Below are 12,688 nucleotides of genomic sequence, written 5' to 3'. Positions count from 1 at the left end.
CAAGGTTTTATCCCCACAAATCATAGCTGCGTGGCATATAGTAGAAATATGCCATAAGTTTCTATTTCTCTGAGTAGATGTGAACACTACTTCATTTATGTTAAATTGCCTTAGAGTAAGTTTTTGACACCGTATAGATGACACTATTAAAATAATATCTTCTACTTAAACTAGGACCAAGACAAGTATCAATTTGGTAAAACAAAAATCTTCTTCCGTGCTGGGCAAGTAGCTTATTTGGAGAAAATAAGAGCCGACAAGTTGAGAATGGCCTGCATCCGAATCCAGAAGACAATACGTGGTTGGCTTTTAAGGAAGAAGTACTTGCGTATGAAGAAGGCAGCTATCTGTATTCAGAGATATGTTAGAGGGCATCAGGCCAGATGGTGAGTGTATATTCAGTGTATCTATTTTTTCTATTTCTATTATGTATTTTCTAAGGATTATGAGCATACTTTAACCATTTGGATTGTTCATCCAGCTATGCCCAGTTTCTGCGCAGGACCAGAGCAGCAATTATTATACAGAAATTTCAGAGAATGTATGTGGTTCGCCAGAAGTATCGGCGTATACAGGCTATTACACTTTCTCTTCAGACAATTCTTCGGGGTTATGCAGCCCGAAAGAGGTATCAGCAGGTAAGAAAAGCAAACAATAATGGTGTTTATCGCTTGCTGTATACTATGCTTAAAAGAAATTGTCCCGAGATTACAGCTTTTCACCTATTGACAAGAAGGTTAGTAAGTGTCTGATCGGTGGGATTCTGAGCACTGGGACCATTACATATCATAAGAACAGAGATCCCACATAATTGGGTTTGTGTGGAGTGGCCTATTCAAATCTAGGAAGGGCTGAAGTAGAGCACAAAGCTTGGGTAACTGGCAGCCCCATGGAACCTAATGAAGTGGCAGCAGACATACTAGACCACTGCTCCATTCAAACAGTTCGACACAGGACTCTCCGTGATCAGTGTAGATGCCAGATATTGGAACCTTAATGATCAGATACTTACCACCAAGCTGACATAGTTTTGGTTAATGGACAATCACAGTACCTTTTATGTAACAAAAATGCTAGCTCTATGGCTGCCTGTGTGATGGCTTGATTCCATGTTTTTGGGATAGTTTTGGTGTCTGTATTGTGATGTATATAAAATTTCTAATGACTCCATTATGTTTCAGATGCTGAGGATACACAAGGCTACTATCATTCAGAAGCGCGTCCGTGGTTGGTTGGCTCGTAAGACTTTCAAGAGAAGCATGAGAGCCATTGTCTATCTCCAGTCCTGCTTCCGCAGGATGATGGCCAGGAGAGAGCTGAAGAAATTGAAAATTGAAGCTCGATCTGTCGAACATTACAAGAAACTCAACTTTGGCATGGAAAATAAGATCATGCAACTGCAGCGTAGAATTGACGAACAGGTAACACCACTTTATATAGCAGTCATGTTGTTGTCTTTCTGTTCATATTGACTATGTTGTTTGTTAATTCTTGTATGTATTTTCAGAATAAGGACAATAAGTCCTTGCTGGAGAGGCTGACGCATCTGGAGATAACCTACACTACAGAGAAAGATAAGCTGAGAAGTGATGTTGACCGTCTGAAACAATTTGAGGAGGAGGCAAAAAATGCCACAAACCAAGTGATGAGCCTCCAGGATGAGTTGGCCAGGCTGAGGAAAGAACTACTTCATACACAGAATGAAAAGAAGAAGATTGAGGATAATGCTGTCAAGTATAAGACTGAGACTGAGAAGGTATATTATCCTTTTTGAAACTATGTAATACTACCACTAGCATTATACATTTATTTGCGTTTTGATCATGATAATCTGGTCTGTTACATTTCTAAGTATAAAACCCAAATAATCCTGAAAACAACTGTATAGGACAAGCGTTTTGCTGCATGAGGCCTATATACTATATCTCTATATAGTAAACTTTCTGCGTATTGGCTAATAGTAACTGGATGAATGTAGTGTTTCATCTCGTATTTACATATGTGATAGAGCATGATCACAATCATAAAAATTCAGGATCACAATAAAACAAATTCTACATAAATGCATAATGAATGGTTTAATAAGCCTGGTGCCCTCTCCTTAATGGGAATAAAGACGGAACTACAAATTTCGGTTTTAAAGAAAGATTTTCTGGTCCGCACTCCTGGAATTTCCTTTTAAAATTTAACTTTTAATCTTCTATATAAAATAGGTATACAAAACACACAACAAGGTGACAGTGAAAACACACAAAAGTGCTTTAAAAACCCATATTTAGGATTGGCTGACGCGTTTCTGGGTAACCTTACCCCTTAGTCATATGACTAAGGGGTAAGGTTACCCAGAAACGTGTCAGCCATTCCTAAATATGGGTTTTTAAAGCACTTCTGTGTGTTTTCACTGTCACCTTGTGTGTTTTGTATACTTATTTTATATAGAAGATTAAAAGTTAAATTTTAAAAGGAAATTCCAGGAGTGCGGACCAGAAAATCTTTCTTTAAAATCGACATTGGATATTCGCTATACGAGTCCGGAGTTATTTGGCAGTGCACCCTAAAGATCCCGATTCATTGCGGCTTATGTGGTGAGCTACAACCTTTATTTTTTGTTGGAACTACAAATTGGTTGAACCTTGCCAGACAACAGAGTAAAGTGGCTTTTGGCAGACAAACTCTGTGCTTTGGTACTTTTAGACCATCTTTACTGCCCTTGGATGGACCATCAGAGAGATTGACTACCAAAGCACAGTGTGTATAAAAGACTATGGGAAACTGGTGGCCATTTTACAGAATTGAAAGGCGATGAGGAATAGGAAAAACTGCACCAGAAAGGTTAAGGATGGCACCCAATAGTATAACTGTACATTATGCAGTTATTGGGAAATTTTTATTGTGAACTCATATCTGGTACTGACTTTAAGGAAGAGGGTGATGAACACGTAATACACTGCAGGAAGAAAAGTAAGGTTCCAACTGTGCTTTATTTTTTTCCTGTATCATTGTATGTCTTATTAAACCAATTTGCTTATAGATTTACATATTTATCATTGTTTCCTAGCTGATGAACCTCATCTAATGTTCTGTGAAGCCTCTTTGGTGCTGTACCTCAATTGTAGTGGTTACAAAGTCTGTTCATTTTCCTCTTTAGCTAAATATGAATACCTTGGATTAATCGCATAGTTGATGTATCCTGCACTTGGTAGTTGTGGTCGGGCTCTTTCCTACCCGTGGGAGTATCAGTTCCTGGTTCCCACAGTCCATCTGTTCTTCAGACTCTGCAGTTGTATTTCACCTGCATTGGATAAATCTAGCTTTACTTTGTACCTTTCTTACCTTACATTCTTACCTAGTAAGGAGAAAGTTTTGTAGTACTGAACAGTTAATGTTTTGCTTTATTTTACAGCTGGTGTCTGAACTTAAAGAACAGAATGCATTGTTGAAAGCAGAGAAGGACGAGTTAAATATCTTAATCCAGGAACAAGCCAAACGCATGACCGGTATGTACCATTAGATTTCTGAATTGTTATATGTGAAACATTACCTTGTCTGCTGAGATAATATTTCTTAATATACCGAAATTACTATATTTGCTCTGTTTAAAGACCATTAAAACCAAAATGCAGCAATTGGGGTGTTCAGCTAATCGCCACACCCATCTACTGAATGAATAGTTGATTTTGCTAGGGCAAGCTGTGGCCAGCCAAGTATTTCTCTTTCAGCATCCAATGTTCAATAGTAGCTATTCCGATGAAAGGCTATCCACATAATATTAGGTCTGTTAGAGTCCATCAAAACTACAAACACACATAAAGAGCATTTTTCTCATTTCTGTGATGACTTGAATTATCTTCCTTAGACAACACCTTTAACCCTTAAGTGCTATCATGGTGTCTGTCATACACCACTATCATACACATATCATTATGATAGATACCATGATAGTACTTAAGGGTTAAAGAGGACCTTTCACCTCCAGGGGCACATGCGGTGTAATACACCGCTAGAAAGCCAACAGTGCACTGAATTCAGCACACTCTCTGCTTTCCTGTTCTGTGCCCCTGATGAAGAGCTATCGGTGCCGGTACCGTAGCTCTTCACTGTCCGAAGGTCGTTTCTGACAGTCAGCAGGAACACCCTTCCTCACAGCAGCGTCTATTGCGCTGTACTGTGAGAGCGTTGAGGAACGCCTCCACCCCTCCTCCTGATAGCACTCGTCCACAGACGAGAACTAGGGTGGGCGTTCTTCACTGCTCAGCGTCATCCCTGGGCGGTAAGCAATGACTCCCTCACAGTAGCGTCTATAGCGCTGTACTGTGAGAGAAGGGCGTTCTTGACTGACTGTCAGAAACACCCTTCTGCCAGTGAAGAGCTACGGTACCGGCACCGATAGCTCTTCACCGGGGGCACAGAACGTGAAAGCCGATAGTGCACTGAATTCAGCACACTGTTGGCTATCTAGCGATGTATTACACCACATGTGCCCCAGGAGGAGAAAGGTCCTCTTTAAGCAATGTTGCTACAGTTTATACAATGATTGAGACTGTAGCCGCAGAATTCCCAGGGCTGCCTATCCACATTGACTGTAAACTCTGTAATATAGAGCAGTATTTCTCCTAGATTCAAGGGCAAATACTGCCTATCCAAAAACAGTACAATAACATAATCTCAAAGCTATGGTCTTGCTCTGTGCCTTCTGTTAAAAAAATCTGTGTACCCCCCTAAAATATGGCATATTTTCCTTTTAGAAACTAGTGTTATAGACTGCTGTAAAACACTGCTTATAGCTGAAGTGCATGACCAGGGTTTTGCCTTTCTACAGCTCTTTTGCTCTGTTATATATGTTCTCATACTGAAATTTAGCATAATAAAATAAGTATATCAGGGTGTTGCTATGAAGACTATAAAACAATGCAACATAGACTTCTTGTTTAATGTGTTAACATTCTTTTTTTCTTAATATTTACTAGAGGATATGGAGAAAAAATTATTGCAAGAAACAAAGGAGCTTGAACTTGAGTTAAATGATGAGAGGCTGAGATATCAAAATCTTCTCAACGAATTCAGTCGCTTGGAGGAGCGATATGATGACATTAAAGAAGAAATGAGTACCATGGTAGGTTAGACACTTAATATGTCTAGAACAATATAAAAAAAATTGTGTCACTCTAATAATATTGTTCATGTTATAGAGTCTTCCAAAGCCTGGACACAAGAGGACGGACTCCACACACAGTAGTAATGAGTCTGAATACACCTTTAGTTCAGAAATCACAGAGTCAGAAGACTTTCCATACCGCAATGAGGTGAGGATAACACAGAGTTCAGTTTAGTTGCTTTGGAATAAGCTGATGCCAGGAAATGAGACTCAGTTCTGGCATATTCTTGACAGTCATTCATTTGAATGACTGCCATGTAATGCTGAACACCGTGCAAACTTCATTATTATTTTTATTTTATTTATTTATATTTTTTTTGCAAAAAAGGGGTTGTTTGGGACTGTTTATCTATATAAGAACATATCCATTGCTCTCTGTACAGAGTAGCTTTAACAGATGTTCATGATCTCTGTAAATACTAAGTTTTTGGCGCTAATGATACTGGCTACAATACAGTGTCTGCCATCTCCTTATGTAGCCATTAAATTGCATCTTGTTTTGAATAACATATTTGAGAAAAATGCCATCTGGTGGACTGGCAAGAGATTTTGGACACAGACAGTCTAACTGTCATGATAAAACTTTCATATGATTTGAGTCACAGTGAAGCAATATTATGTGAGTCAATGCAGAATGATGCACATCCAAGTCAACATCTAATGTGGATTTGAAGAAAAGCCTAATATGTTATATATCAAAGTGGGTACATTTTCTTCTTAGTATCATTCTATATTGCATGACATAAAAGTATTCCTATTGATCAACATTAAATGACTCTGTTATTGGAGAATGTGCTCTTTTAGTGTAAAGCTGGCTGTAAACTTATAAAAGGAACCTGTTACCAGGAAAATGCAGTGTGATTAGCAGGTATCATGTTATAGAGCAAGAGAAGCCTACCTGTGATTAATAGCCTCTCCTCTACAACTGCGCATACTGAGAAATCTGTCAATCACTGATAAGATCACCCCCATGACTTTATAGCAAAGAAGGAGCAGAGGTTACCTTTAAGATAAAAGATGACTGAGATTGCCAATCCTAACTATTTTGGAATGCCATTTTTTTAATATTACGCGTCTTTTTGATATTACACATGAATGATTGTTTGCAATGGCCGACTTCAAGTGCTAGAGCAATAGAGGCTGTGCGGGTGTAGTGTGAAGTTTTAGGTGTTTAGTAAATGTATACAATTATTTAGCATATTCATCTTTAGTAGCGCCCTCCATACACATTTAGACTCAGCTTGGCTCAATGAAGAGAGCGGAATGAGCCGCTACCTGTGGAGGTTGTTTATTTCCAATGAGAAGAGAAGATCTGGTACAATGAAATCCAACACACTGTTTCTTCTTTCCGGAAAAATATACCATGGTTGGTAGTGTCAGTAGAACACAGTATTGAAACCTGGATAGTGTTGGGCAATATTCACATCTACAGGGGCAACTAATACCCATTAACTATTATCCTGTAAAAAAAAATGTAGTCTCTTAAGACACTTTATTTTCCTTTTATCACTTTGCAGGAGCCAGCCGATAAGAAAGCTCCTCTGGACATGTCCTTATTCCTCAAGCTTCAGAAAAGGGTAAAAGAACTGGAACAGGAGAAACAAGTGTTGCAAGATGATCTGGATAAAAAGGAAGAATTGATCAATAAAACAAAGAGCCAGGTACCCAATATCTCCTAAACCACTTATGTTTTGTTTGTTTTTTTATATTGAATGAGACTTTGTGAGCTTCCATTACTCTCATCCATCATAGGATGAGAACAACTGACTTTAACAGCGTTAGGTAGAGAGAGCACCATTTGTGTCCGTCACTGAGTCTGTTCCCATTGACTCTAATGTAAAAAACATGACAGAAGCTGAGGCTGCTCTGTCTGCATTCTACAGTTAATATGCGTTGCTCTTATACTATGACGGATGAAAACAATAGACATTAAAAACTTTAATATGAACCTACCCAAATAGTATGTGGTCATTATATGAAATAATACAATTACATTTTGAAAAAGTAACAAATGATAAACACAATAGGTAATGAAAGTTATTTTTAGTATTTAATAGTGTTTTTATTGTTTTTACGTTGTCCACTTATGCAGTCATTAACAATTTTAGGAGTATCATTAACCTGCCTTAATATACACGATATGTATTGGTAAATTTTCCTGCATGAACGGGGATCTTCCACCAATTCGCATGAAGTTGGAATTTCCAACAATCTAACATGTTTGGTTTTTCAGCCTGACTGCCTGAAGAAGAAACAATGACTGGACATGTTGAATTTCAACATGCCCGATCACTTTGTAGATTAGCTTAGTCAGAGGTGTCCAGCAGTGGTTTATCGCTATCTCTCTATTGAAATAAATATTCAAGATTAGCCAGATAGTGTGTGTCTTATGGAATCTGAAAATGTTACTGGCTGGGATGAGACTTACGCTAGGTTCACACTAGCGTTCTCCTGTCCGTTCTGAGTTTTCCGTCTTCTGCATGCCAGAAGTCGGAAAGCTCAGACCGGGTCCGGCCGTGAGCGGCGGTGAGCATTTTAGGACACAGAGTACTGCATGTCCGACTCTGTGTCCGGATTATAAAACCCGGTTTCGTGGCGGAGAGCCTAAAACGCTCACCGCCGCTCAGGGCCGGACATCTCTCTCACCCATTCAAATGAATGGGTGAGAGAGACTCCTGCAGGTTTCCGTCTCCTGCCTCTGTTTTAGGCAGGAAACGGAAACCTGAACTACGGAGACCCGAACGCTGATGTGAACGAGCCCTTAGAGAATTCTGAGAAGTGGTCTATTTTATTATTATTCCTTCTAATCTTTTTATATTTTTAAATGTATTTTAAGGAGGAAGCAAAGTCACCAGTAAGAAGCACTGAGCTGGAGTATGAATCTCTCAAGGTAACAAAATGAGAACTGTATTCTTTACCATTGATTGGCTTTTACTTTTAAACCAAATTTCTGTATGTTACTGTAAAATCAAATTGTCAGTAGCAACTGAACATATATATTAAAAATCAAAATGTGGTCCTAGTATTTAATGTGAACAAAAAGTATAGAAGTTTTACTGCTAAATTTCATATGGGTCACATCACTTAAACGTATTCCTTCATTTCCTTGTTAGCGTCAAGAACTGGAATCTGAGAACAAGAAGTTGAAGAATGAATTAAATGAGTTAAGGAGAGCTATTACAGAGAAAGTTTCCCCAGATCCATCTGGGCCAGGGTCTCCGGTATATAAGGTGCTGCTAGAACAAATGACATCTGTCAGCGAGGAATTAGAAGTGCGGAAAGAGGAAGTACTCATTCTCCGATCACAGCTAGTGAGTCAGATGGAAGCTATCCCACACAAGGTGAGATGCACCACTTATGGCTAAACCTAATTTAATGTGTCAATTGAAAGCTGGCCTAATTTAGGAGACCCCTACCAATGTGTGTGGTGTGTTTATGGGGTTTTTTTTTTGTTTTTTTTTTACCTTTGTCTCTTTAAAAGAACACTGAACACATAAAATGCATAATTTTTTTATATTATTAAATGTAATAATGGAAAATCTATAAATAAATGTTCTCATGGTGCTGCAGGATCTATGCCATATTCCCTCCTCTTTCCACTTCCAGTCTTATCTGGTTGTAGCAGGATTTTCCCTGCTGTCCTCTGTCTACATTACGACTAATGTCAGTCTCCCAAATGGAAGTGCTAAAGCTAGTCCCCCGTTTTCACAAAGGAGGGCTTATTTGCTTATTCCTTTCCCAGAACTTTTAGCAGTACATACATGGTGTAATAATTCCTCCTTATGGGTAAATACCTTTTAACACCTTATTGTTTGGGTTTTTTTCTACAAAATTTTTACAAGATTGTTTGTATCAGGATTCTGCAGAAAGTGACAGAGGATGAGATCAGGTTTAGCTCCTCTTCACTACTATCACTTTTTTGGGGGGTTGTTGTGATCCTTTAAATTCTACATTGAACTGATGATAATTATAGATATCATTGGTTACAAAAGAGATAATGATCATTAGGTTCACATCCATACTTTAGGAACTGAGCAATAGACTTTTAGTACAAACCGTTATATTCCCTTGTTACAGAATATTTCTCTTTACAAAAACTCCATCTTTACATTCACCATCACTTTAATATGGGCAATGACACCAGCATTTCAGAGAAGTCAACAACTATCAATATGGAGAATGCATTTCACCTGGATGTACAGCTGGACAGAACATAGAATAGTGTAGTGACCTTCCTATTCCTATAAATGTTCAGTGGTGGTTGCTCCTTTTATTGTCTCTATTCCTAGACATTGTGTTACTTACAGTGTGCCATAATCTTACTGGTAAGTCTTTTCTGACCAAGTGTTTTTTTTTTCCTCTTTTCATTTATTTGCTCAACAATTTTTTGGTAATAAAGGATGATAAGGTAACAATTGCTATTATTGCTGCCTTAGCTTTGTGCATGTAATGCAATAATCCTTTTGTTATTTAATATAGCTAGATACTTGATGCAGCAAACTCATTTGCCGCCTACCCTTCATGGCATTTAATGTGCAACAACCTCTAAGATGACTTTCCTTGGCCGTTTTTGTGCTTCTGTATTCCATTTGTCAAGTGAGATGCTCTAATATGACGAATGACCACGTAGTGTACTTTCATTGCAGTCATTCGCTCCTCCTATTATAGATTTTGTTGTAAACCATCACAGCCAAAAATTCATAGAGTTTTAGAAGTAGATAGGTTGCTGCTCTTTAACCCAGCTTCATAAATGTGTGTGTTTATACCAAGTCATAAAATGCTGCTTGTACCTCTCATGTCTAGCAGAAATCCTTTATGTTATGATACATTGATATACTTTGATTTACAGAGTGTGTTTACTATATATAGTGATTATTGGTAAGATAAGAATTCTCCTTCCCTGGACATTAACGGCCTTAACTTTTTTTTAACAAGTCTTATCTCGTACCATCTCAGCCACCAACTCCTGTAATCTAAGTATGTAAGCAATATTTACATTAAAAGAATATATTAATGTAGGTATTTCGTGTTGTAAAGGCTAGACTAGTTTTTGGAATGGTTAATCAATGGCCATTATATGTAGAGGTTTTCATTAACCTTTTTCGGACAACCCGTAGACCTAGTCTAACTCTGCAAAGACGTACCTGCACGTCTCTTGCAGAGCTAGGCTCAATTCTCGCAGAGTTTTTTGGCAGCGGATTTGGACGCGGAATCCGCCTCAAAATCCCGTGCCAAAATCGGTTACCATTTACTTCAATGGCAGCCGCTCACTTCTTTCTTCTGCTAGCTAGTCGCAGAAAAAAAGAAGCGAGATGAAACTTCTTGCCTCGGATTCCGGGGTTGAACCAGCCGCGGTGTCGACGGGCCGAGGCTCCCTCCTCATTAGGCCCATTCACTTCCCAGATAACAGAATAAAGTCCGAACACCACTACCCCACCCACATCACAGGTTCTAGCATCACCCCCAGCTACACAATATGTGTCACCTACATAAAAGGCAGCCGAGGGACACTATATTTAAAAAAACTGTTTTAGTAGCACTTTGTGCTATTAAAAGAATAAAAAAAAAATATATTTAAAATGTGAAATAGACACGTATCTCCTCCTTTTTTTCTTCACATTTCTCGTATATTAAGAAAACATAAAACATGCACAAATAAAAATAACAAAAATAAAGCCCTATTTTATCCCCCAAAAAGATGCAAAAATTATTTGAATAGCCCAAACAAAAACTCATTTATCAGAGAACCATCATAAACATGTTCCTGCAGATGACAGCAGAGGTGCAAGCTACAATACCTGGCTGTAAAGAGACAGTAGAGGCTTTCCTAATCATTTACATCAGGCTATGAGGTTGCTTTGGGAATACTGACAGAATCTCTTGTTTTAGGATACTATGACAGAAACATTAGCTATCTCTGAAGATGTGCAGAAAATGAAGGACCACAGGGAGATAGCGCAAGCTTATACTGGCATGAAGGAAACCAACAGGTACGTTGTAATACATTTTCTTAAATGTACTTCTTGTTGGCAGTCAAAGCTCTACACTGTACAATGTTACTTACCCTGGACCATTGGTGGTGTGTGCATGAGGTTCATTCATCTCAGAGGTAAGAGGGAGATTTATCCCGTCCGATAGACAGAACTATAACAATACATTGCTTCTAGGTGCAACCTAAATAATATTACAGCCCATTGCAGGTTGTGTTACGTTTGTGTGTGTATGTGCCAGACAGCTAGTGACCTGACCGGTGTATCATTGAAAATTAGAAAGCTGCCACATAAAGTTGAAGGGGTGTTGAGAATACCTGCATTTTTAGGTACAATATCTGTCAATTATTACCTGTTGGCTTTTATTTTGTCATTGTATAGGAATACACATCTTGTATGCTATAATATAGAACCTGTCCTGTTATTTTGGCACATGTATTAAAATCTATCTCAGAGTTACACCCACTACCTAACTTAATAAGAATACTAATGTGATGACCAAATGTACAGTCATGAACATTTTCCTTATTGTTATGCATAGGCATACTTTTATTGGTTGCATTTATATATATATATATATATATATATATATATATATATATATATATATATATATATATATATATATCTATCTCCCTATATTATAAAAATGAATTTCTGTCTGTCTGTCTGTCTGTCTGTACTCTAATGCGAACCAAACGACTGGACCGATCTTCACCAAATTTGGTACAGAGATACTTCAGGTATCCGGGAAGGTTTAAGACGAGACTCCAACTCGCTCGGACATACCGTTGCTGAGATACAGCATTCCAAACACAGTGCCCCCCCCCCCCCCCTTAGCCAATACAAACCTGCAAGACTTTCACTCATATTCCAACTGCAATACACACGGTCACTCCACATGCACAATACAACACTGATATCCAAACTGAGATACACGCATCAGAGGATTAGATACACAGATCAGCACACAGTATCACACACCAGAGGATTAGATACACACATCTGCACACAGTCCCACAAACCAGAGGATTAAATACGCACTTCTGCACACAGTTCCACACACTGAAGGATTTGATACGTGCAACTGCACACGGTTCCACATGCCAAAGGATTAGATACAGGCGTCTACACACAGTTCCACACTGCAGAGGATTAGATACGCGCATCTGCACACATTTGTACACACCATAGGATTAGATACACGCGTCTGCACAGAGTACCACATGCCGTAGGATTAGATACACACGTCTACACATAGTTCCACACTCCAGAGGATTAGATACGCGCATCTGCACACATTTGTACACACCATAGGATTAGATAAGCGCGTCTGCACACAGTACCACACGGGGGAGGATTAGATACGCGCCTCTTCACACAATACCACACAGAGGAGGATTAGATACACGTGTCTTCACACAGTTGAACACGCCATAGGATTAGATACAAGTGTCTTCACACAGTAACACATGCCGTAGGATTAGATACGCGCGTCTACACACAGTACCACATGTCGTAGCATTAGATACGCGTGTCTGCA

General features: G+C 38.7%; 1 protein-coding gene across 9 annotated transcripts in view; it reads left to right on the top strand.

Annotated features, from left to right (window-relative positions):
- MYO5A (myosin VA) overlaps positions 1-12,688 on the top strand; it is a 117,924-nt gene that overhangs the window by 88,521 nt on the left and 16,715 nt on the right. For all 9 annotated transcript variants that reach the window (XM_075273455.1, XM_075273453.1, XM_075273454.1 and 6 more), the window contains exons 19-29: positions 175-386; positions 482-638; positions 1,182-1,421; positions 1,508-1,756; positions 3,404-3,497; positions 4,968-5,113; positions 5,190-5,303; positions 6,673-6,816; positions 7,992-8,045; positions 8,269-8,496; positions 11,045-11,145. In XM_075273455.1, coding sequence (XP_075129556.1) covers positions 175-386; positions 482-638; positions 1,182-1,421; positions 1,508-1,756; positions 3,404-3,497; positions 4,968-5,113; positions 5,190-5,303; positions 6,673-6,816; positions 7,992-8,045; positions 8,269-8,496; positions 11,045-11,145 — 1,739 coding nt within the window. The remainder of the gene's footprint in view (positions 1-174; positions 387-481; positions 639-1,181; positions 1,422-1,507; positions 1,757-3,403; positions 3,498-4,967; positions 5,114-5,189; positions 5,304-6,672; positions 6,817-7,991; positions 8,046-8,268; positions 8,497-11,044; positions 11,146-12,688) is intronic.

The sequence above is a fragment of the Leptodactylus fuscus genome, chromosome 5, assembly GCF_031893055.1.
Source record: "Leptodactylus fuscus isolate aLepFus1 chromosome 5, aLepFus1.hap2, whole genome shotgun sequence".
In the NCBI taxonomy this organism is placed as follows: Eukaryota; Metazoa; Chordata; class Amphibia; order Anura; family Leptodactylidae; genus Leptodactylus; species Leptodactylus fuscus.
The sequence above is the reverse complement of the archived record's forward strand: the minus strand, read 5'-3'. Positions and strand labels throughout refer to the sequence as shown.